The sequence below is a fragment of the Rhinatrema bivittatum genome, chromosome 7 (assembly GCF_901001135.1).
Source record: "Rhinatrema bivittatum chromosome 7, aRhiBiv1.1, whole genome shotgun sequence".
In the NCBI taxonomy this organism is placed as follows: Eukaryota; Metazoa; Chordata; class Amphibia; order Gymnophiona; family Rhinatrematidae; genus Rhinatrema; species Rhinatrema bivittatum.
Genome location: NC_042621.1, coordinates 154,515,627 through 154,542,851, shown reverse-complemented (window position 1 = coordinate 154,542,851; position 27,225 = coordinate 154,515,627). Strand labels below are relative to the sequence as shown.

Below are 27,225 nucleotides of genomic sequence, written 5' to 3'. Positions count from 1 at the left end.
TGAGGAAAATAGCCATTAAAATCTCATGTTCAACACACTCCAAGCACAATGCAACCCATGCCATATGCAGAAAGACAAATGTGTAGGCAGCACATACAGCTCCACATTCAAAAGGACCATCAATTCCCCTCCAAATGTAGCCTTGATGATCTATGGCAAAGGACTTCTCATTCTGACTGCAGAGAAAAACAAGAGACAGGCAGATAAGAAACGCCTTCCAGCACCTCAGTTCTGTTACCAACTCAAACTACCTCCCACACTCAAAGTCCACAATACCTTCCATGTGTCCCTGCTCAAACCCTTATTCCTGTCTTGGCTATCACAGTCCATCCCAAAGTTGATCAAGGTGGATTCTGAAGAAGACATGGAGTATGAGGTACAGGACATATTGAGTTTGAAGATTATCAAGGGCAAGTTATATTATCTCATACCTTGGAAGAAATTTAGTCCTGAAGAAAACACATGGGAACCAGCCAAGAACATCCATGTCCCTCAATTAACCAGAGGGTTCCACAACTTCTTTTCCCAAAGGACTTGGGGAGGGAAATTAGAAGAAGGGCACTGTAACCAGAAGACCAGAACTGTGAAGGACTTCAAAGGGGCGTGGGATAAACACTGTGGATCCATAAAGTCAAGAGGCCGCCAATGAAGAGTGGGTGACTTGCCAGAATGACGGCTACTGCCTGGAGACAATACCCTTATTCAATAAACATACACATGCTTACTGTGACTCCAACATCGCTCTAAGCTTCAACAGCAAGAGGAAATGTGGAAAAATGGATTTACACTCACAAAGAGGGGAGTAGCTGGCTTGTTACGGCGGTTACTACCCCAAACCAAATAAGCCTGATGCTTCACCTTCAATGCATATACAGCATAGTTCTCTGCTTCAACGGCAGGGGAGAAGAAAAAAGGGTTCGCACTCACAAAGTGGGGAGTAGCTGGCTTGTTACGGCGGTTACTACCCCAAACCAATTGTGTCCGATACTTCACTTTCGATGCATATCCAGCATGGCTCTCTGCTTCAACGGCATGGGAGAAGACTGATACATCACGCATTTCCAGCATAGCTCCCTGCTTCAACAGCAGGGGAGAAGAAAAACAACCAATAAGGACTGTATAACATAGTCTGGGTAAAACAAATAAGCATGGGTGTAGCTTGCTTATTGCGGCGGTTACTACCCCTACTACCCCTAACTAATCAAGCTAGATATTTCAATGGTGGGGGTGGAAGGGAAATAGAACCAAGAGCTAAGAGAAACAGATAAGTATGAGATAAAAAAACGTGTGAGGCTTGCTGGGCAGACTGGATGGGCCGTTTGGTCTTCTTCTGCCGTCATTTCTATGTTTCTATGTTTCTATAACCACAATCTACAATTCAGCCACTGCAAATACTACAAAACTCAGCTGCTAGAATTTGACTGGCAAAAAAAAGAATGACCACATTACAGGAACACTCGCCGAATTACACAGGCTTCCAATTGAACAAATTCAATATAAGGCTTTATGCTTAATTCACAAACTAATACACGAGGAAAAAGCTGACTGGCTTAACACTGCACTGCGCGTACATGTCCTGCAAAGAAACCTGAGATCTGCTAACAAAGCTCTACTATCTATCCCCTCTGTAAAAACAGCCCGCCTCATGCAAGTAAGGGAAAGAGCACTATCACTGGCTGGTCCCATGCTACGGAATACCATGCCACTTGAAATAAGGATGCAGAGAAATTTGAAAATATTCAAAACCAATCTGAAAACCAGGCTTTTTAAACAAGCTTTTTATAAAGATAAAGAGAAGGAGAAATCCAGATGTTTGATAAGGACACATCAAACTAGAACTTATTACTTGTAACCTACAAATGCATATTAATGTTAAATTCAAACCGCCTAATATGTTCCCAACAGACAAGCCTAACTTACACACAGTTTTTTTTTGTATTAAATTGTTACCATACTATGATGGCACGTGTTTAATTTGTAATCTATAACACTCATATTCACATTTTCGTGCCTTGCTGTAAACCATTGTGATGGTTATCTAACTTAACGACGGTATAGAAGAGTTTTTAAATAAATAAATAACATTTGGCCGACCGTGGGGCCATCCCACAGCTAGCCTCACTCACTCTAGATGACGCCATGCTTCCTTCTCCTCCCAGGCTCTCCATAGGATGCGCTGAATCTTAAATGGCTTGCAGCAGAAAAGGCTCCGAAATACCCTCCAATGATATCACTCACTGGATCCCCTTAAGCGCAGTGAAGACAGAGCTAGGCACCTCAACAAAAGGTCCTCCTACCATTTCGTAGTGCATGTTGCTAGTTCCCGCCTTCATTCCAGCCTCTCTTGCCTCTTTCCCCCGTTGCCTCATTCCAGCCTGCCCAGCCTTATCCAGCCCTGCCTCCTTCTGCTTTGTCCTGCCTTCCCCCTCCTTGAACTGATTTCTCATGTTCTGACTTTTGCTTGGGTCTGATACCACTTGATCTCCACCTGCCCTGACCTCTACTTGGACCTAATGCTGCTTGTTTGCTGCTTGCCCTGACCATAGCTTGTTTTCTGACCTTGTCTACTCGCTCTCAATGGGACCATCACCAAAGTCCTGCTGAGCTCAGAACCCAAGGGCTCAACCTACGGGGGAAGTGACTGCTACAGGTGAAGCTTAGAACTGGTCCCTGTCCGAGCAACTTCACCTCCTATTGGTGAAAGCCCAGTGGGGACACCAGCTGGGCAGTGCCAACCTCACCGCAGCACAAGAACTCACACACACCGTGAGAGATATGGCTTAAATTTACCTAGCTATCACTGATATTCAATGCTAGACAGGTAAAGTTATCAGGCTAACTCTGATCAGAAAAACTGCAGGATTAAAGTTAGATATCATTTTAAAAAGTAGCAGCTGAGCAGAGGCCAGCCTCCCACTCCTGTCCCAAATTTCTTTTAAAAAGTATAGAATTAAGTGAAGCCACCTCTTGGCCTCTAAATATCTTTAGAAAGAATGGGGTTTAACGGGTCTGATCCCATCCCTCCCCTACCGTCGAAGTAATATTTGTGTAAATCCCCACCTAGAACCCCCAAAGGCTTCTAAATACAGAGTAGGAAACATAAATCTCTTGCCTCCTTCTGCTCCCCTACTACATAACTGCTAAGAGCTCTGACCACTCCCAGCACTTATATATTTATTTATTTATTTTCTTTACTTCTTCACCAATTGGTTCTTCATTGTCAGTTGTCAGTGAAGGACGAATCCTCATTCAGAACCGAGTTCTGAACAAGGATTAGCCCTTAAGCTATTCAGTGAAGAGTCAATCAGTAAAAGAGTGAAATGAATAAACTCCAATGCTGACCTATCAGACCTATTCGTACTGATGTATTTGGGGAGCAGGAGGAGGTTAAGAGACTCTACTTTTCTTACTCTGCATTTGTGAGCCTTTTAGGGTTTCCTGGTGGGAGTGGAGTATTGGGTAGATTAATACAAATCTAATTTGGAAGATAGAAGAGGGGGCAAGAATAAAAATCCCCTTATACCCTCCGCCCCTCTTTTCCCCTTCCTGACACACATACACACCCACTCCTCAATCCATGTTGACATAAAGACAGTACGATGTAAAACTAGAGAGTGAATGTATTATCTCTGAGCCCAGGCTGTACATGTACAAACTGTGTCAAGGACTCTCAAAATACCATTAGTCCTCACTAATCATGCTACATATGATATCACTTACAAAGTTCAAGAAAACAGGAAAAGAAAATATTTGTCAAGGTATTATTATAAGTCCTGGTCATATATTTCAGAAAATATTCCAAAATAACACACTTTGTGAATTTAGCTCCTTTTCTTACAAAATTTGTGTAGGACCGACACTGAATGGGCTTATAAAATTGTAAAAGCCCCTTTAAGTTGAAAGTCCACGTTTCTTTATTTCAATTTTTATATAACAACTTATTTTGTATTTAAAAATCCAAAATAAGTCCCAATTCTTTAAAGCAATTTGTCTTTTTCTTTTTCAAGTGAGCTTCATGCAATAACTGTACTTATCTTGTCATTCAAAGTCCGATCCCACCCCAACACGATATCATGTTTTGATCATCCATCTGCCTCAGGGGGTATCTCATTCTGAATGCTCACATCTCTTCCAAGCTTAAAACAGGACAAATTAAATACCTTCATCTAAACTGTGGACTTTCAACTTAAAGGGGCTTTTACAATTTTATAAGCCCATTGAGTGTCGGTCCTACACAAATTTTGTAAGAAAAGAAGCTAAATTCACAAAGTGTGTTATTTTGGAATCTTTTTTTTAAATATCTGACCAGCTGACCATTTGTTTTACTTTGAGTATTGGACTGTGAGGTTCTCTGGAGTACAGTGTAGGGGACTTTTTGGAGCATTATTCTAAGACCAACACCATTATAAAAATAAAGAAATAACACAAAGTTCCTATTGTCTATTGTATTTTTGTATAATTGGTTGCAGCTTACTAGAAGTATTCCTTTGAGATATTTCATTTCATTATATTTATTATTCATCCTTCTGTGGAGACAATCAAAATGAGTTACAAAATTAATTGCACAATACAATTGCAAGATAAGACAACATAAACAAAAACATATAACTACTAATTATAACAATTAGCGTAATTATCCCAATAAAAAAGAGCCCCATAAAATCATCCCATCCTAGCCCTCCCAAACACCTCACAACTCCATCACCAGGAGGATTATGCCATAGAACAAAATTGACTACCATTTCACCATATGTGAATGTCTCTATCATATCCCCTTCTTTCCGCTCCTCTAGAGTATACCTATTTAAGTCAGATCCTTACATCGCATTTCATAGGGATTTTGTTGCATACTGCATACTTCTGGTAGCTCTTTTCTGGACAACCTCCATTCTATACGCTTTTGAAGAATCAGCCTCCAAAATCAGACACAATACTCTGTCAGTGTTTCTCAAGCATGGCCCTTGAGTATCTCTAGTCAATCTGGTTTTCAGGATATTCACAGTGAATATGCTCACTCAAATCTATCTCATGTATATTCATAGTGAATATCCTGAAAACCAGACTTGCTAGGGGGTACTCTAGGACTGAGAAACACTGCTCTAGATGGAGGTTTCACCAGTAAGAAATTATCATCTCCTTTTTTCTCTTCTTTATAACCTACCCTATGTACCCTAAATATAAGCTTTTCTCTATCACTAATGTAAATAATTTGCCTACTAAGACTGTCTACTGAATGTGCAAAACTTACCATCTTCAACCATTTACCTGACATTTTCAATATGAATAACTGCTGCAGAAATTTCTGATGCAAAGACTTATGCTTTGTAACCCTAGTATTTTCTTCCAAAACATTGTAGGAAAGGAAGTCCTAAAAAGTTGGTGAGAGCTGATTCAGTAAGTGAACTTCCTGCTCCAAGAAGACTGCGATGGAAATGTTCTCCAGAAATTCAGGGGCATTTAGCTTCATCAGCAGAAAAGCTTCAAAGGTTTGGATGAATTGTTTTGCTTTTCTATTCAGTTCTTTCTAGATATTTTCCATTCCTAAGGAGAAAAAAATAGTTTCCCCACTATACAAAACTGATTTGGCTGCCAGTTCTCATCAGAATATGGCCATATAGCAATCAAGTTTAGAGACATTTGTAATAGTTTTAGAGGGCTACCCATTCTACCCTGCTCTCCTGTTTTCTCCAAAGGATGGGTTTGGTAGCCAAACTTAATGGATTTCAGCTTACTAATGTGCTTTACCAGAACTTGTAATTAAAGTACCCTTCTCCCAATTCAGGGAGTTATTTTCTAAACATTTATCGCGTGAGTTAGGGCCTTTTCGCATGTGATAGGATGCAAATAAGCTGGAGGGGAGGAGTTGGGGCAGGAAGGGGAGGAGTAGGGTGGGGAGGGGGAGGAGTCGGTCGCGGCACCACTGCCAGCGATAATGTGAGGAACATTATAGCCGGCAGTAGCACAGCAAATAGCACCACCTTTTATGGTGGCACTATTCGTGGGAAAGGCTGCAGCCGGCCGCACCACAGCCTGCAAAATCGCACTGCCATGGTGCGAATGGCTGCGGCCTTTTGCAGGCCCGCACCCCCCCCCCCCCCCCCCCCCCCCTTCGTCCCCACTCCCCTTTTTCGTGGGATTCATCATTCTGCGAAGAATGAGGAATCCAGCACTTAGGAAGTTGAAGAACTGATTACTCTGATTTCATTCTTGCCAGGAAGTCACAATGCTCAAAATTCCAGTACATATAAAATATACCATTCAAAACTTTAATTGAAATTTTAAAAATATAAATTTTCAAAAGGACAGTTTTGGAATCTAAATTAGATTTGCACTTAACCATTTTAAGTGAGGTGCTCTGATCTATAGTGTAAGTTAGGATTAAGGAAAGTATGTTCATGTCAGAATATTCATTAATCAAGACAATCTTCTTGATAAAGAAAAAGAAGACAAATGAACAGTGATAATAAAGCTAGAAGAAAAAAATGCTCCCCAAGAATCCTTAATTAGCCCACAAAATAGGCAGGATACAAAAAGGATAAAGCAAGTCGATCAATTGCTGGAAAACAAAGTAAAAGGAAAAACCAAACAAAGGTTATATGGACATACATAACCACATTGCAGAGCAAAGGTCATAAGCTAAGTGCCTGACCACTATCCACTGGTATTAGCAGAAACTGTCACACTGTGATTTGTAGTGTCAAATAGCAAACAAAGTTGTGATGACTCAAAGAAAATATAGCGTGCGTCATCCAAAACTAATATACATTTGCAAGGGAATGGATACTTTAGCACCATCTCCTGATGCATTTCAAGAAACTTATTTCTGCATTCTTGACCTCCCTTGCATATGTCAGGAGATATCCATATTTTCTGGCCATGAATAACGCCTGTCGCTTCCTTAAAAAAGGCACAAGAAAGAAGTTCTGTCTTAGAGAAAAACAAAAGAAACCAACATGGTGGCTTGTCCTCTTAAAAAAAACAATCAAGTTTAAGTCACCAAGGACAAGTCTTTTCTCCCTTGCACATTCTCCCTTTGATTGTCTCTTTTTCTCCCAGCTGGTAAAAAGAAGACAGCTAACAGGGGATATAACCTTTCCTGGAATCCCCACAGTACCAATGAGACAATTATTAAAGTCAATAGGGAACCTCAGAAGAACAACTGGAAAGTTCAAAATTCTCAGATTCTCCTACTTTTAGTGGACTAAGAACTTATCGAGGAGCGGCACAGTCTATGTTGACATTAATTGCTTGGTATGCTGTTCAGTTTGTCTAGATGTGGCCCCATGTCTTGTTATTCTTTCCCCTTGTGCCTGGGAACATGAGAATATTTCCAGTCGGGCCGATACAGTACAGTGCGCACGTTTTTGATGTGCTAGCATTACCCCTTATACAGTAAGGGGCCGAAAACGCGCGTCCAACCCCCCGAACCTAATAGCGCCCGCAAAATGCAAATGCATGTTGATGGCCCTATTAGGTATTCCCGCGCGATTCAGAAAACAAAATGTGCAGCCAAGCCGCACATTTTGCTTTCAGAAATTAGCGCCTACCCAAAGGTAGGCGCTAATTTCTTCAGGCACCGGGAAAGTGTACAGAAAAGCAGTAAAAACTGGTGATATTAAGTCGGAGGTCCCGAAAGTTACCAAAAGTTTAAAAAAAAAAATTTGAAGTCGGCCCGCGGCTCACGGGTCGAAAACCGGATGCTCAATTTTGCCGGCGTCCGGTTTGTTTTTTTTTTTTTATTTATTGTTTTTTTGTTATACCGAGTTTCATGACCAGTATCACATCAACCCGGTTTACAAATAACAAGGAGTGTAAAGCATAACGTAACGTAAAAAACAATATTTTCAATAAGAACTTTGAACTTTAAATACAGTGAATCAGATAAAGGGAGAGAGAAAGTTACAATTAAACAAGGAAAATAAACTTGGAACTGGATGGGGAGAAATAGAACAGCACAATATTTACATTTCAGCCTATTGAAAATAGGGAGAGGATAAATAGAATAGCACAATATTTACATTTCAGCCTATCGGTATATTAGAATAGCGAGTGAAAAATAAGACTATGAAACGGTACATCGGTAAATAAATAAATAAATATGACACAGATGTGAATGGTAATGAAATGATATATATCCAGTAGAAGTTAATGAGCGAGGGTTTGAGGATGGTTGATTCGTGTTTACATCCAGTTATTGCATACGAGTTTGTATTATTTAGTGGTGGTATTATTCAGGGCTAGGAAATGCTTTTTTGAAAAGCCAAGTTTTTAGTCTTTTCCTGAAAGTTAAAGGGCAAGGCTCTTGTCTCAAATCAGTTGGGATAGAGTTCCATAGAGCTGGACCTGCTGATGAGAAGGCTCTGAGACTCAAGGATTTGTGTTGGTAGGTTTTGGCCTTTGGAATTTGGAGTGACTCTTTGTAGTATTCCCTGATAGGCCTGACGGAGGTGTATTTTTTAAGTGGTATTTGTAGGTCGAGTTGCGTGTGTTGGTTGATGGTTTTGTATATGATGTTAATGGTTTTGTACATGATTCTATAGTGGATCGGAAGCCAATGGAGGTTTTTGAGAATGGGTGAAATGTGGTCAATTTTCCTGGAATTTGTAAGGACTCTAGCTGCAGAGTTCTGAACCATTTGTAAAGGTTTGGTGTAAGAAGCTGGGAGGCCTAATAGTAATGAGTTGCAATAATCTAGTTTGGAAAAGATTATTGCTTGCAAGATTGTTCTGATGTCCTGAGTGTGAAACAGCGGTTTTATTCTTTTCAGGATATGTAATTTGTAGAAGCAATCCTTGGTGGTTTGGTTAATGAATTGTTTGAGGTTGAGGCGATTGTCTAGGAAGGCTCCTAAGTCTCTTACGTGGGCTGTTTGAAGGAGTGGGGGTGGTTTAGGAAGTGTGTTATTGTTTTCCGGTGATATGAGCAGGAATTCTGTTTTCGAAGCATTGAGTACAAGGTTTAGACTGTTGAGGAGAAGTTTAATTTCTAATAAGCAACTGTCCCAGTATTCCATTGTTTTTGAGATTGATTCTTTTATAGGGATTACGATCTGTACGTCATCTGCAAAAAGGAAATGTTTCAGGCTTAATTTTGTAAGTAGTTGACAGAGTGGTAGCAGGTAGACATTGAAAAGGGTGGGTGAAAGTGATGATCCTTGCGGCACTCCTCTATTAGAAGGGTGATATTGGGATTCTGTGTTATGAATTTTGACTCTGTATCCTCGGTTTTCTAGAAATGATTTGAACCAGTTTAGAGTGGCACCTGTTAAACCAATGTTTGCCAGCTGTTTTAGAAGAAGGGCGTGGTTGACGGTGTCAAAGGCCGCCGAGAAGTCTAGGAGGATTAGTAAATATGCTTGGCCTTTATCAATACCAGAGAGTAGGTAGTCTATGAGTGAGGTTTCCAAACTCATGGCTATCAGTGGGCTCGAGAACCGATGCCGGAAAAATTGAACGTCGGCTGTCAAACCTGCTGACAGCCGCCACTCCTGTCAAAGAGGAGGGCGCTAGGGACGCGCTAGTGTCCCTAGTGCCTCCTTTTGCCTGTTTTTACCGCCAGGCCTAATTTGCATAGTGAATCGTGCGCACAGGAGAGTGGCCTATGCGCACGCTGGGAGCTCTCCCGCGGACTTTACTGTATCGACCCAAAAGTTAGTAAAGCAACTGAAGAAACAGTCTGTTCTAGATCAGCCAGAACAGTTTAAATTGTAATCAAAGTGACTACTACAGGTTTAGCCGGTGGGGGGAAGGGGTATGGTGCTCAACCTTGTCGGAGCTTCTACTACTGCCAAATTGGCCTTAGCACTTACCCCTGCTTCAGAGGCTGGCCGCAGTCCTGAATCTGTGGGAAGATCTTCCAGGCAACTTCCCAAAATCCTCATCCTCTCCTGCACTGACCCAGGCTGCATGTCAGCTGCTATTATCCCAGTTCCAAATCTCACTAGATTGTCCGCCAATACTCCCTCTGCAAATGCACTATCTTTATCCAAATTTAAAAATCTTTCTTTATAAAAAAAGAACATAATGTATTATTTATATTATTAGACTCATTATATAGAGGGCAATTTTCAGCCCTCTATTTTCAGAAGGAAGCTCCCCGCAGAGTTTCGCTTAGAAAATCTACTGGTAGACCCATGCTGTGGGGAGTATTTAACCTGTATTTTCTGCATGTGCAAAATATGTGGGGTTAAATCAGTGAAAAGCAAGGGTGGAAATTTAAAATGAAATCCCCATGTTTGCTTCCCAGCCCCACCCCCAGTGCCACCTCTTTTTCCCATGGGGAAAATTATGTATGCTGTTGGTAATGTGCATACTTTTCCTCACTAGGAGCTGAAAGCAATTTTTAAAGGGCATTTATTGAAGGAGTAACACCTGTTTAAGAGCAAAGTTCTCTTTTAAACTTGTCCCCCAAGGATAGAGGGCAAATGGTTTGCAGTTGTAGGGAAGCAATAAAGGTCAGAGGGGTAGGTCCAATGGCTCAGTGGCAAGGCTGTGCAATGTTGTGCAAAAGGACCTGGTTTGGATTCCTGGCTCAGGTCTTTGGTTCTCTGGGTCAGCTGGGATTGGAGGTGCAGCAGATCTAATATTCACAGCCACTGAGGGGGGTGGGAGGGAGGAAGCGAGTCACTAGACAACACCTAGTGACTGGCCAATGGCTGCAAGATTCTGGAAGGAGCCCTGGTGCACGGCCCCCAGTCGAGGACCATCGCTGCAACCCAAGAAAGAGATCTAGGCGTCATAGTGGATAACACATTGAAATCGTCGGTTCAGTGTGCTGCGGCAGTCAAAAAAGCAAACAGAATGTTGGGAATTATTAGAAAGGGCATGGTGAATAAAACAGAAAATATCTTAATGCCTCTGTATCGCTCCATGGTGAGACCGCACCTTGAATATTGTGTACAATTCTGGTCGCCGCATCTCAAAAAAGATATAATTGCGATGGAGAAGGTACAGAGAAGGGCTACCAAAATGATAAGGGGAATGGAACAGCTCCCCTATGAGGAAAGACTAAAGAGGTTAGGACTTTTCAGCTTGGAGAAGAGATGGCTGAGGGGGGATATTATAGAGATGTTTAAAATCATGAGAGGTCTAGAACGGGTAGACGTGAATCGGTTATTTACTCTTTCGGATAGTAGAAAGACTAGGGGCACTCCATGAAGTTAGCATGGGGCACATTTAAAACTAATCGGAGAAAGTTCTTTTTTACTCAATGCACAATTGAACTCTGGAATTTATTGCCAGAGGATGTGGTTAGTGCAGTTAGTATAGCTGTGTTTAAAAAAGGATTGGATAAGTTCTTGGAGGAGAAGTCCATTACCTGCTATTAAGTTCACTTAGAGAATAGCCACTGCCATTAGCAATGGTAACATGGAATAGACTTTGTTTTTGGGTACTTGCCAGGTTCTTATGGCCTGGATTGGCCACTGTTGGAAACAGGATGCTGGGCTTGATGGACCCTTGGTCTGACCCAGTATGGCATTTTCTTATGTTCTTATGACTGAACTAAAGTAAGTTGAGATGGGCTACAGAATGGGGGTAAAAATCCCTGTGTAGCTGTGAATGACTGGCAGCCTGAGGCTACTAAGCATGCCCAGCATGCCATGATATTCTCTGCCACAGGGGTCTCATTCCAGTCTCGTATGTAGCAATAAGCTTTAGTAAAAATAAAATAAGAAAAAATTTGAGACCCAACTCCGCGGGGTGGCGGGTGGGTTTTGTGAGGACTACATCCTGCTGTCCTGGGATAACACCTATTACAAGGTAAGCAATTTTGCTTTATCCCAGGACAAGCAGGATGCTAGTCCTCACATATGGGTGATTAGCAAGCTAGAGGCTGAGTCATTTTGTATTGAGGCAACAGTGAAGTATTGTTGTTGAAATGAGTCAGCCGAAGATCATAGCAGGTTGGTTGTAGAAGGAGTTGGGTTTAAACTGGAAACAAGTTCTTCAAGACAGATTGTCCATAGGCTGAATCTTGTCATCCTTGTTTGTCCAAACAGTAATGAGCTGCAAAGGTGTGAAGAGAACTCCATGTTGCTGCTTTACATATGTCAATGACTGGCACTGAACGATAGTGTGCTACTGAGGTTGACATTGCTCTTACTGAGAGTGCCTTTACTCGCCCTTGGAGAGGAAGGCCTGCTTTTTCATAGCAAAACTGTATGCAATCTGCTAGCCAATTGGATAGAGTATGTTTACCCACTGCTTTACCTGGTTTGTTTGGATCATAAGAAACAAAAAGTTGATTGGATTTCCTATGGACTGCAGTGCGGTTTAAATAAAATGATAGAGCACGTTTACAGTCCAAGTATGTAAGGCTGTTTCTCCTTGGTGAGAATGAGGCCTTGGGAAAAATGTGGGTAAAACTATGGATTGGTTCAAGTGGAATTCCGTAACTACTTTGGGAAGGAATTTTGGATGTGTACGGAGAACCACTCTGTCATGTAGAAACTTTGTATAAGGTTCATATGTGACAAGTGCTTGTAACTCACTAACCCTCCTAGCCGAGGTGATGGCTATGAGGAAGATAGTCTTCCATGTGAGGAATTTAAGATCACAGGAATGTATAGGTTCGAAAGGAGAATGCATGAGTCCTGTTAAAACCAGATTCAGGTCCCATTCTGTGACTGGAGGTCGAATTGGTGGTTTAAGATGCGTTAAACCTCTCATAAACCGACTGACAAGAGGTTGTGTGGATATGGGTGCATCTCCTACCTTGTTATGGTAAGCTGAGATTGCACTTAAATGTACTCTTACAGATGAAGTCTGTAGACCAGAGTCTGAAAGATGGTATAAGTAGTCTAGAAGAGAAGTAGTGGGGCAAGTGAAAGGATCAATATTGTTTTGCCTGCACCACAAAGTAAATCTTTTCCATTTGGAAGAATAGTTCTTTCATGTGGAAGGTTTACGTGAAGCCACAAGCACTTGAGAGACATTGGTTGAAAGATTGAGTGGTTGTAAAATCAAGCTTTCAACATCCATGCCATCAGGGATAGGGATTGAAGGTTGGGATGGCGCAACCGACCCTGATCCTGAGTTATGAGAGTGGGAGCTACTCCCAGGCGAATGGGATCCCTGACTGAGAGGTCTAGAAGCCGCTCATATTCTGTTATTTGGAAAAACTCAAATTATCCAAAATGCTTTTAACAGAATCCTCCCATTATTTTGAACTTCTATTATCTGGAAAAATCCATTATCTGGAACAAGCATGGTCCCAACCATTCCAGATGAAAGGTGCTCTACTGAATCTCCAACCACAAATACTAATTTATGCACAAATTATTTAGCACATAATCATGTAACTAAAAATATGTCATGATCTCTTTCTTCTTAGAAAAATGACATTTACAAGTTTTATTCTTTCCACTCTTTCTCTAGGATAGTAAACAATCTTGACTTTACTGCTTATAAGTTTAAGAACTATGGAAAAGAATTTGTCAAGAAACAAAATATGAGCCCAGATGCTTATATTCAAGTAGCTCTTCAGCTTACATTTTACAGGTGAGACATGTTTTCACTACATTAGTACCAGGGTGAAGAACTGCTCTGATATATAGTGTACAACATATAATATAAGGATATAAAACATCATATGTATTGTATTACGCATGTATTATAGATTACTTATTGACTGCTTAGATTTTGCTGAAAGATGAAGTTTAATAGCAGGCTGATAAAACCCATACCTAAGCAAGTCTCTTGAATATGCAAAAAGTTGCAAAGATACTTAAAAATGTGTCATCATACCAACAAAATCTTTCCTTCTGTCGAATAAGTATACAGTGTTCTGCTCATACCTGAAAATTTAATTTTTGTTTCCATACTGCCTGCCACCCAGATTCCCACCTTAATTTCATAGGCTTTTTTAAAGTGAAAAATCATGTTGTTATCTGCAATAACCAACAGAAACCAAAGACCTCTTCTACAACTGAGTTTATCAAACAGAACAATTTACAGCCAAAACCACCATTGCCTCTTTTCCAATATGTAGTAACTCTCCTGACATCATCAACATCAGAAATAGATCAGAAGAAGCACACTGAGTGTGCTCACACTTAGCTCTCATTATAACGTAAAAGGCAAGAAGACAAGAACATTTGCCCATGCTTCAGACCCTACACTGTCTCATTTAAATATAATCAAGACTACTTATATAACTGTTTTTACATCAACATTTATTTTAAGATAATCTATTTGCTTTTACTCTTTATTTTTTAATATCATGTATGTTTTTGTTGCTGTATTATTTTGTGATAATATGTATGTTACGCTGTAACTTGCCCCAAACTTGGAAGGGGCAGGATATAAATACCTTTAAATAAATAAATAAATACTATAGAAATAAATGGAGATAAGATTAAGGAAAAGCAAAACAGACATATATTTTCTGTTGCAAAAATATATTTTCATGTTTATTAGAAGGAAACTAATGGTATACAGAAGTAAGAGACATATATATTGTATGATGAAGTCTAAAAAATATAAGATGATCTCATATACATTACATGCTTAAGCATGTCCTCACTCCCATAGTAGCAGCACACCACATGAAGATGAAATATTCCTTATACAAACAACAAGGATAAGATTCTCTGCCAACTCAAAATTGTACTGTACCAAGTGACTTAAGTATAAACTGGGTTTAGGGGACGAGAAAGAGATGCATCGCATTTGCTTCACATAACCAAGCCATCCTCAGCCTCATTACAATCTATACAACTACAATACACATACACGAACTCTCTATCTCACTCCCAAACCATCTAACTACAGACTTCCATGTTACACACCTGGGCAGACTTTTTCTGCCATCATTTACTATGTTATGCAACTTCACACCCACCTGTTGTGACTTAGGTCAAGTAAAGGCCCAGATTTAGGCACAGGAAACATAGGCAACTGCCTAGGGTGCCAAATTTTGAAAGGCACCAAATATCCAGGCCAAATAGGAGCCTGCTTCTGCTTGATTTAGGGCCATGTGCCAGCACAGCTTGAAAGGGGCACTGCCATGGCACTCTGTCTATTGGCGCCAAATTCTTAAATCCGTCCCTGCTCAAGTACTGACTCATAGTCTAAGCAGTTTTAGATACACTCAAATGCCTGAAGTTTCGGCCTCTTTTTCTACCTCCTGCAAATCCATCAGTCTTCACCAACTTTTTCTCTGCTCATCGAAATGTAGGTCTGATGGCAGATGTACACTGTGGAAAATGCAGCACACCCAAAGCATTTTGCACACTTTAGTGAGTCGGATGCAGAAAGCCTCCAGTGCGATTCAAACAGTGAATGTGAGTTTTAAGGAGGCCAAACAATATGCTTTGGTAACTGCTTTGGTAGGCTATAGGGTTCTTCTGAGTAAACAGATGGGTACAGGAATGAAATTAACAGCAAAGGCACAAAGAGATTCATCACCACCTACAAGCTTGCAAGAAGAAGACTACATCATATACAAGACTCACTTCAGGTTTCCTTACAAAACTATATAAGGATTCATTCTCTCCCACACTTGCTTGGCAGAACTCTATATCAAGAATCATAACCATATATATTTACTCACACAGAAGGCTCTGCTATATCGCAGGACCTAAGACACATGGCCACCATTTCTATCTAGTAGCATAGCCGGAACAAACTTTTTGGCAGGGTCCAAGCTTAACATGGGCAGGCATTAAGCCTACAAGTGCCCAGGACAGAAATATGGGAAGGAGCCCCTGATCCTGGGTCTCTTCCCTCCTCTTCCTACTTCCCCCTCTCCAAAACTCCTGAGTCCTTTTCCTCCTACACCTCCATAGCCTTTTCCTGTCTTCTTTCCCTCTATGGCCCCTCTGCTTGCTATCTCCCCCCCCCCCCCCCCCCACTTTGGCCTTCTTTCCTTCCTGTTACCACTGTAGCTCTTTTCTAGACTCCTTTTTCTCCTCAATAGCCTCTTTCTGGCTTCTGTACCTCCTCCCAAATGGCCCTTTCCTGCCTTCTTCCTCCAGCCTTCTCCTCACCTTTTAGCTGATACTAACTGGAGCAGGCCCAATGGCAGCAGAAAGAGAAAAGAAATTCAGTGTGGATCCTAAAGCCAGTGTGTGCATGTTCACAGGCCCAACTCTTGCATGGATTTCCTTAGATACAAGAAGCCCATGCAGAAGGAGGTAGCAGGGTCACTGTAGGGTCTTTTAAGCACACCTATTCCGGCTCTGGACCCCACACTGAATTTCTTTCCTGTTGGTGGCTTTGGCATGCAGTGAAGATCTTTGTTGACAATGAACGAGCTGGCGCCTCATTTACTTTCAGTTTGGGCAGACCAGCTAAGCCCATGGCCCACTCAGGCTCATGCCCCTGCTTCTATCACCAGCAAGCAACACAGCAGACCTGCATATTTAGATTGTGATAATGCTTGAGTTCTAGAAGATTGTCTCCTAGACCCTTGGTGGAATCACATCCCATGTGAGGGCAATTGATAGCTGTGTTGAAACTAAGTACGTGATTTATCTTAATGAAACATCTTTTCACCTCCTGCTAAATACACAGGTATTAGAGATAGTGAGGCATGTAGATAAACATAGAATTAATAAAGGAATTCAGACCTTGAAGCCAGAAAATTGACTAATGTCTCCCTCTGGTAGGAACCACCAGGTACTAAGAACTAGGCAGCATTTTCACCTCTATAGATAAACTATGAGGGTGATCTATTCAAACCCCAGGCATCTGTACAACTGCTCACACAAAATTAGACCCTATGAACTCCAGGAGGAGAATATCTTTAGCATAATACAAGTCCTAAGAAGGGTATTAGCAGTAAATTTGAGAGATTGACATCTTTCCCAATAAATCCTGGCTTATGAATGAGGTTCATACCTCTCAAAGTATGTGCAAACCAAACCTGTTTGGGGACACTGCCCCTGAGAGATGAGAGGTCTGGTCAGGCAGAAGATATTCTTGCTTCCTCAGTCAGTTCTTCTAGATTCAGTCTGGGCTAAAGGGTAATAATTTCCATACAGGAGGTATGGATTTTTAGAATGGATATTTACTGTTTAAATATTTGAGATTTGAAGGTTTTTGTTATAATACTTATGAATTATACTTTTAAATGTAAATTGCTGCAAGCCTGGTGATAGTAGCAAATGATAAATGTAAATTATAAATAAATAGATAAATAAATCTTGGATGAAAGATCCTTCCATAAGATGCTCAGTGTCTTCAACAATGTTCATACAAGATCATAATCAGTTAAAGAGCTCTAAATGTGTACATAGAAAAATAAATCCATTACAGCCAAGCCAAGTCAGAAGGACCTATTTCCTGGTCTTGTTACATAAGTTAGCCTTCACTGAAAATTCTCTCTTATCACTATCATCTGTGTCAAATGGTCCAGGGCTCTTTAAATTTCTCTTACATAGCAACTTTATAATCATGCAGTGGGCTCCAAAGATACTTCCATCAAATGGTTTCACTGATTGCTTGACTGCTATAGCAAGCAACAGAAGCAGGGCACCCTTTGTGTTCTGAGTTTATTTTCCCAGGCCATTACTAAGAACAAGAATATGTTTTGATTAGTCCTCTCCCTACTCTGGTAAGTGCACATTTGTATACTTAATTATTAGAACATTTGGATAATTGTAAGTGTTCATTTTAGTTGATGTGTCCTGTCTGTAGAAAGACAGCTTGCTTGTGCTGATATAAGTTGTAGTAATACTCTTTTTTATAAAGGAAATGTGTGCTATCCAATTTATTTTAATATTTATTTTTCAGATAGATGTGGACCTAGCTGACATCCTAGAACTTAAGAATAGCCAAGGATATATTGAGCCCAACATCCTGTCTCCGATAGTGGCCAATCCCATAAAGTAGATCTTATTCCTGTTACTCACTTCCAAGGATAGCAATAGCTTTCTTAAGTCTACCCAGCTAATAATGTGTTATAGACTTTTCCTCCAGGAACGTGTCCAAATCTCTTTTAAACCCCACTATGCTAGTCGCCTTGATCATGTCTTCTGGCAACAGATTGATAGTATGCTGATTGAAAAAGTACTTTCTATGATCTGTTTTGAATTTTCTGGTTGTTAGTTTCATGGCTTGTCCCTTGTTTTAATATTATTTAAAAAGATAAATAACCATCCTTTATGTATCTGTTCCACCCCATTCATGATTTTATAAAGTTCTATCATGTCCCCTCTCAGCAGTCTCTTTTCCAAGCTGAAGAGCCCTAGCCTGCATAGCCTCTCATCCTATGAGAAATGCTCCATTCCTTTTATCGTTATTGTTGCCCTTCTCTGCACTTTTTCTAGTTCTGTTATGTCTTTCTTGAGACGGGTCAACCAGTACTGCACGCAATACTCAAGATGTGGTTGTATCATGGCTTAATACAGAAACAATATAATATTTTCTGTTTTATTCTCCATTCCTATTTGAATAATTCCTAACATTCTATTTGCTTTTTTGACCACCGCTGCAAGCTGAACTGAGGATGTCAACATATTGTTCACAAATACTCCACTTCATTCCTGGATAGTGACTCCCAATACAGAACCTAGCATTATGTACCTGTAAGTTGGGATAGTTTTTCCCTATGTGCATCGCTTTGCACTTTTCCACATTAAATTAATCTACCCAGACCTCCTAATCTCACATGGTCTTCCTGTATTTTCTCACAATCTGTTGCTGTTTTACCAATTTTGAATAATTTTGTGCCATCTGCAGATTTGATCACCTCACTCCTCATTCCCTTTACCACTTCAGTTATGAATATATTAAACAACACAGATCCCAATACCAATCTCTGTGGTACTAGTCCACTAATCACCTTTCTCTATTTGAAAAAGTGAACATCAAGTTCTACCCTCTGTTCTCAGATTTTTAACCAGTTACCAATTCACAATAGAATATTGCCTTTGTAATTTCCTGAGGAGTTGCTGATCGGGGACTGTCAAATGCCTTCTGAAAATCCAAATACGCTATATCAACTGGCCACATTCATTTACATGTTTATTTATACTTCCAAAAAAATTCTAAAAATTTGGTAAAACAAGATTTCCCCTTAATAAAACTATGTTGACTCTTCTCCATTAAGCCATGTCTATTTAAATGGCCAATGATTTTATTTTTAAGAATGGCTTCTACCATTTTGCCTGGCATAGAATATATAGTTTCACAGATCACCCCTGGAACCCTTTTGAAAAACTGGCATCACATTGGCCACCTTCCAGTCTTCAGGAACCACGATAGGTTACAAATTACAAGTAGCAGGTTACAAATGTCTTGTTTTAATTCTTTTGGAACTCTGGAGTGTTTGCCATCCAGTTCTAGTGAGTTGCTGCTCTTTAGTTTGTCAATCTGATCTATTTTATTCTCCATTGTCACAGACATTTGTTTTAATTGCTCAGAATCTCCACCATTAAAGAATGTTTCAGATGTATGTTCCCAACATCCTCCTTCATAAAGACCGATGCAAAAAATTCATTCAGTATTTCTGTTATTTCTTTGTCCTACCTGAACTCTCCTTTTGCCCCTCTGTCATCTAGTGACCCACTAGATGACAGAGGCTTTTTGCTTTGAATGTACTTAAAAAATGTTATTAGTTTTTTGCCTTTCTGCCAAGTTTGTTCTCAAAGTCTTGCTAGGCCTGTCTAACTACTGTTTTGCATATAACTTGCCAGTGCTTATACTCTTGCCTATTCATTTGGATCTGCTTTCCATTTTTTGAACAAAGCCCTTTTAGCATTAACTGCTTCCCACACCTCATATCATTAAGCTACAATGGCAGTCGTTTGGTCTTTCTTTAACCTTTTTGAATGTAAGAAATAAATTTCATCTAGGCTTCCAAAATGGTACTTTTAAAAAATGCATACACAACAATAGAATATGGTTTTTGGATCAATTATTCAGAATTTTATACGCCACATATGAAAAACAATTTTTGTAGGACCGCTACCAAAGGGATCTGTCTAACAATCAGACCCAACGTAGGAGAGGTCACTTTAATTTATTATTATTATTAAAATTTTTCGAAAATTATATTGCCACGGGAAATTAAATCAATAAATTCAAACAAAGCCGTGAAAAGCTTTTGTATCAAGAAACAGTCATTTGTAAAAATTGCAGTACTTAGCTTCAAACTGAGGTCAAAAATGAAGTCCCGACGTGATCACGTTTCGGACCACCAAGGGTCCTGCTTCAGGGGTTGAGTCTTGTCAATCCTTCCATCCTTCAAATTAGAGCTGTTCAAAAACTTTCTCAAAACGGCAAAACTGGCGTTTCTTAATCATGCACTTTTTTTTGGCGGTCCGTTCTCGGACCCGCTTAATTCAAAATGGCGAAAAGGCAGGGTATATATCCACTTCCTGCGGAGCTGACGTCAATATGGTGTCAATCATTTTCACGGGTGCATAGAGAAGTCCTCTAACAGGTCGTCTACCTGACATTACACTCCTCCATGTTAAGTCTTCTATCAGGTCGTTAGTTGCATATTTAAAGTCTCTGGGTTAAATCCATAGTCGAGATAGAAGCATTTTATTGAGTCCTCTGTTAAGTTTTCTAATACCCCATGATAAGTATTCTGTTGAATTATTCTCTACAAGTTCTAAACCTTCATATACAGTCCACCATCAGATCATGTTAATAGAAAGCACTGATATTCTTTCACACATTGGTTATTACGTTAAGGTGTACCAATTAATTTTCTCGTTCAGTCCCCCTGGATCAACTGTCTGCAGGGTAAAAATCCAATACTGTTCGCGTAGATTAAGACTCTGTTGTATATCACCCCCCCGTGTGCCCAAATATAATTTCTCAATAATGGACCATTTTAGATCCACAAAGTCATGTTTTGCTGACATGCAATGTTGTACCAAAGGAGCTGTAATCTTAGAATTCTTAAGGCAGCTACGATGTTCTATGAGCCTTGTTCTTATTTTTCTTTTTCTTCGACCCACATATACAAGGTCGCAAGGACATTGTATAATGTATACCACACATTCGGTCTCACATGAAGTTGTCGCTGTTAACTTGATGGTGATATTACGGGTGGGTGATACCCATTGTTGACCCACCAAAGTTTGGGTACAAAAATCACACTTTCCACACGCTTGATGTCCCCCTCCTTTTGGAATCGGTGGGGAGGAATCAAATGCAGATTTGACTACAATGTCCCTGATATTTTGGGCTCGAGAAAACGCAAATTTGGGCAAAGCATCAAAGACTCTGTGTAATGTTAAAACATGCCAGTGAGATTTAATTATTTGGACCACATTGTGGGAATGGGCAGAGAATTTTAAAACACAAGTAACATCCTGATTCTTCACGGGTTGTTTGTATTGAAGCAGTAAATCTCTATTAGCATATAATGCTCGTTTAAAGGCTTTATTGATCACTGAACATGGATAACCTTTCTGAGAAAATCTCATTTTCAAATCCATGGCCTGATGGCGATATTCTTCAACATTGGTACAAAACCTCCATAGGCGCAGAAATTGGGACACTGGCAAACCATCTTTTAGTTTTTTCGGATGATAACTGGTATATCTAAGAAAGTGGTTCTTATCCGTTTCCTTTCTATACAGTGTAGTCTCAATCTTGCTTCCAACACGGACCAGATTTATGTCCAAAAAAGAGGCTCTCTCTAGATGGTACTGTGCTGTAAAATGTAGATGAGAATTTTGAGCATTTAGCCAATCTAAAAATCGTATCAATTCTACTTCAGAGGCAGACCAGATGCACAATACGTCATCTATGTAACGTTTCCACAAGATCATTTGGTTATACCACTGAGACGTATATAAACAGGTTTCTTCAAAATGTGCAACGTAAATATTAGCAATATCGGGGGCCACTGTTGCCCCCATTGCTACTCCCTGAGTCTGGAAGTAGAACTTATTATCAAATTTGAAAAAATTCTTATAAAATACCAATTCTAACAATTGCAACAAAAAACCTGTAGGTACTCTATGTGGGCGTGGACGAGATTAAAATATATTTTTCAAAAGATCAAAAACTTCCCCTTGGGGGATGTTAGTATATAGGGAGGTAATGTCTAATGTCACAATAAAACATTGTTCAGGTAAATCTGGAAGCTCTTGGATTAGTCGCAACGCATGCGATGTATCCTGGAGAAAAGACGAAGCCTCTTTTACATAAGGTTTTAGAAAAAAGTCCAAGAAATCAGACAGAGGTTCTAAAATGGATCCTCTTCCAGCAACAATGGGTCTTCCCGGAGGAGAATCTAGATTTTTATGGATTTTAGGGAGAGTGTAAAGGACCGGGTATACCGGATTATTTCTTTTCAAAGCCCGGGCTTCACGGGCTAACAAAAACCCTATACGTAGTCCCTCTGTAGTTAAATCAACGATCGTATCTGAGAGTGCCTGTGTGGGATCCTCTTGGAGTTCTTGATAAAAGTCCTGATTGCTAAGTTGTCTAGCAATCTCAGCAACATAATCTGTAGTGTCCTGTATCACTATAACTCCCCCTTTGTCGGCGGGTTTCACCACTAGATTCCGATTCATGCTCAATTGTTTCAATGCTGAGTATTGGTCAAATGACCATTCAGAGGAGAAGGATTTTCTATTAGTTGTCCGGGAATTTTCTAATAAATTCACATCCTTCAGAACCAACTGAATAAAACCAGCAATAGCCAGATCTATGGGTCCCGGCGGGATCCATGTAGATTTTGGAGAAATAATAGACTCTCCGCATGAGTAAGTTTGAGAATCCGCAAAGAATAATTTCAACTGTAACCTTCTAAAGAAACGGTATAATTCGATCCTTGTCTGAAAAGGATCGTATTTGCTATGTGGCACAAACGAGAGACCCTTGTTTAATGCACGTATTGTCTCTTCAGATAATTCCAAACTAGACAGATTGACCACAGAATTCGAGACCCCCGAACCATCTATATCAGATTCTGTTAATAGAATTGCTGATGTCGCTGTTGTGACCTGGTCATGGGTCCTACCCATTCTGACACACGAGGTCGTGACCGACCTCTCTGTGAGTGTGTTCGGTAAGGTTCTCGAGCCTGCCCTAAAAAAGGCTGAGGCTGTGGCTGCACTTGTTTGTTCTGATCTTCATCGCTGCCACTGGAATCATCGGTGGAATCCTGGAAGGCTACTCGAGGAGGTTGACTTGATCCTTTCTTATTTCTCCAGAAATATATATTGTTGGTTTTGTAATCGTTTTCATCTCTCCGGAATTTTTGGACTTTATACTGTTTTAATTGATTTTTGAACTGAGCAATATTTTGCTCTAATTGCTTTTGAGATGCTTCTACTGATTCATGATCTAAATTTGTACACAGCTGTGTTTTCATATCAACTATCTCCTTATTGGTTTCTTCAATAGACACAGTAGTACGCTCCACTATCAGAAGCATCAAATCTAGGGAACAATTATTTAAAATGGATATCCAACGCTCCACAAAAATTGAATCTTCTTGAAAAACCAGAGGACCTTTTTGTACACGAAGACCCCTAGGTATCATTTCTTGTTTAATGTATTCTACAAGGGTAACCTGATGTAATTCCCCTCTTACCAATTTTTTAGTCAGTGCCGTCAAATCTGCCCATGTACTGGGAGGGTCATCAGGCTCACCTGTGTCAAACAAGGACGCCTGTTTTATCACTTCCGCTACCCTCTCTTCTGAAAAACTAAAAACGTTTTTCCACTCACCCTGCATATTCGCCATTAGGGCAATATCTCACGATATATATCACAAAAAATAAGCCCAGCTTCCAAAAACCGGGAGTACGCATACACAACAATAGAATATGGTTTTTGGATCAATTATTCAGAATTTTATGCGCCACATATGAAAAACAATTTTTGTAGGACCGCTACCAAAGGGATCTGTCTAACAATCAGACCCAACGTAGGAGAGGTCACTTTAATTTATTATTATTATTAAAATTTTTCGAAAATTATATTGCCACGGGAAATTAAATCAATAAATTCAAACAAAGCCGCGAAAAGCTTTTGTATCAAGAAACAGTCATTTGCAAAAATTGCAGTACTTAGCTTCAAACTGAGGTCAAAAATGAAGTCCCGACGTGATCACGTTTCGGACCACCAAGGGTCCTGCTTCAGGGGTTGAGTCTTGTCAATCCTTCCATCCTTCAAATTAGAGCTGTTCAAAAACTTTCCCAAAACGGCAAAACTGGCGTTTCTTAATCATGCACTTTTTTTTTGGCGGTCCATTCTCGGACCCGCTTAATTCAAAATGGCGAAAAGGCAGGGTATATATCCACTTCCTGCGGAGCTGATGTCAATATGGTGTCAATATGGTGTCAATCATTTTCACGGGTGCATAGGCACCCGTGAAAATGATTGACACCATATTGATGTCAGCTCCGCAGGACCTTTTTTACTCAACGCACAATTAAACTCTGGAATTTGTTGCCAGAGGATGTGGTTAGTGCAGTTAGTATAGCTGTGTTTAAAAAAGGATTGGATAGGTTCTTGGAGGAGAAGTCCATTACCTGCTATTAAGTTCACTTAGAGAATAGCCACTGCCATTAGCAATGGTTACATGGAATAGACTTAATTTTTGGGTACTTGCCAGGTTCTTATGGCCTGGATTGGCCACTGTTGGAAACAGGATGCTGGGCTTGATGGACCCTTGGTCTGACCCAGTATGGCATTTTCTTATGTTCTTATTAAAGTAGCTGCTCCTCTCTCATCAGTTTTAGGACCAGCTGCTCCATAAAGCAGTCATTTATGGCACCTAGAAACTTAACCTCTTTGGCATTTCCCAATGAAATATTGACCCAATCAATACTGGGGTAATTGAAATCTCCCATTATTATTAAAGTGCCACATTTATTTGTTTTAATTTCAGCTAGTATTTCACAGTCTGTTTCTTCAATTTGGCTAGGTGGCCGGTAGTGTATACCTACTGATATTCTCTCACCTGTTCCACATGTAATTTCTAGCCATGAGGATTCCAGAGTACTTTTGGTTTCCTGCAGGATTTTTATCATACTTGACTCTATGCCATCTTTTACATATAGTGCCATCCTTCCACTAATTACAGTAGATTTTATTTATTTATTTATTTATTTTAAATTTTTATATACCGGAATTCCTGTATGCAATACAAATCAGTCCGGTTTACAAGTAACGAAAGAGGTTGCCCTGGTCTGGGAAGTTAGACCTGGGTTTTTTTACATAGAACATGGAACAATAACAATAAACCATTGAACATTATTACAAGTAACATAGAATGTAACAATAGCATTTAACAGATTTAACCTTTTTTTACAAAGAACTTTAGAAGCGAATATGGTCTGCAGTAGACAGTTATATAAAGGTGAATAATGACTGTTAGAATTGCGAATAAGCAAGTACGGTATGAAAATTAAGTGGCAAGGTGTTGGTGACACCCTGCAATGGTTGGATCTGAAAGTCAGGAGGAGGTGCCTATTGGAAAGCAATATATAGAAAGCAATATAGATCTACCCTATCATGATTATGTAATTTGTGCCCTGGTATCACAGTGTTCATTAGTTTTTCTCCCTCCACCACATCTTTGAAATGCCTATAATGTCTATATCTTTGTATAATGCCATATATTCTAACTCAACAATTTTACTGTTCAGCCTTCTGGCATTCGCATATAGACATTTTAAAGTATGTTTTTTATTTGTACTTTCATTTCTCTTTGGATTCACGGCTTGCTTTTTAGCAAATGGTACAGGCAGTTTAGAGTCATTCACATATAAATGTTCTTTTTCTATATCCATCTAGGCTACTTCAGCCTTAAACACACCCTCTCTAATGGGATATTCTAATTTCCCTGTTTTGCAAGAATCATCCAAAGATACAACCCTCTGAACCATGTGCTTCTGAGAAACTATTGGCTTTCCCCCATGATCTAGTTTAAAAGCTACTCTATATCCTTTTTAAGTGTTCATGCCAGCAGGTGCAAGGCAACAGCAGGGATAGCTGCCCTCTCAACTACTGAAAGGTCAAGATAATCAAAAAGAATGCCACAGTAGCTGGAGGAGGGACCATATAAATTCCATGACCCTAGAGAAAAGTAGTGGCAGGTGAGTTATTGTCATTGCAGTGTTTCCCTGGTGTGCACGTCAGTAGGTGTGTATGGTTACAAGTGTGGTTTCACATGCTGTTTGTAATGCATGCTTTTGTGGTACTATGGCTGCTGTGTCCTTAGTATATAGATGAATCCAGATGAGTATAGTATGTTTGGCAGTGTACCATCTGTTCTGCTTGTCTGTCCTGGGCAGTTGTGGTAGCTGGCTGTATTGTTGCCATGTGGGAATCTTGGTGTTATGCACAAGCATGTGTTCTCCACTATAAAAGCCACTTTTGTATTCCTCTTTTTTACACAATAGGATGTATGAAAAATTTTAAATCTTGTTACTTTATCTTGTTTTCTAATATTCTACCTCTTTGTTGTCTTTTCTATTACATTTCCTGACTGGGACACTTCCTTTTTCAGTCTTCTTTCTCTGCTTTATTTTAGGGGTAGTACCTAAGACAAATGTTGTTTGTTACACAGGAGTTAAAGATGGGTTTAAGTACCTGTTTTGCTATATGTTCCTTATTATGCAGCCTATGACTTTCTATACTATACAGTGTATGGCAGAAATGACAAGAAGCAGGTAGCACTTTATAGACTAACCAATTTATTGAGGACAAAGTTCACTTCATCAGATGCAAGATGTAGATGGCAGATAGGATATCAGTGGTGATGTGGGTTTGTTTATATGGTGTGATATATATGCATATTAGCATGTGTGATTGAAAACAGTATGAGGTAGTACTGTCTAGTGCTATAAATAGAATGCCCTACTTGTTAATATACTTCTGTTGTATTCCATTACTGTATGTATCTTTTGAGTTTCATGTAGCCCTGGGGATTGATGCTATCATGTATGCTGTATGTTTGAAAAGATGAGAGATGGATATATATAAAAAGCTTTGCATGGATGTGTAGGAGAACTGACTCATAGAATTATATGAAATTACTTAGATCTCAGAAATAGGACTAGATCTCTTCATGCTCATCATGGTTCATGTACTGGCAGACATACTTTGTTGACCAGAATATGCTTCCTGATTTAATACGTCTGTCAAAACCATAGACGTTTAAACAAATGTCTAACTGTGTCAGCTAATTTCGGCTGTGGAAAATAATGTCCTGTTTTTTGAGTAATAGCAGTTTTTCTCAGTACAACTTAAAGCACCCATCTTGTTTTGCTCAGACTGAATTTGCTTGCTTCATTAGCAC

The 27,225-nt window shown here is 39.8% G+C and overlaps 1 protein-coding gene across 1 annotated transcript in view; it reads left to right on the top strand.

Annotated features, from left to right (window-relative positions):
- The window catches only part of CHAT (choline O-acetyltransferase), a 159,570-nt gene that overhangs the window by 62,729 nt on the left and 69,616 nt on the right, over window positions 1-27,225 (top strand). Inside the window, exons 9-10 of the mRNA XM_029610699.1 lie at window positions 5,358-5,486; window positions 13,377-13,499. Of these exons, the coding sequence (XP_029466559.1) occupies window positions 5,358-5,486; window positions 13,377-13,499 (252 nt within the window). The remainder of the gene's footprint in view (window positions 1-5,357; window positions 5,487-13,376; window positions 13,500-27,225) is intronic.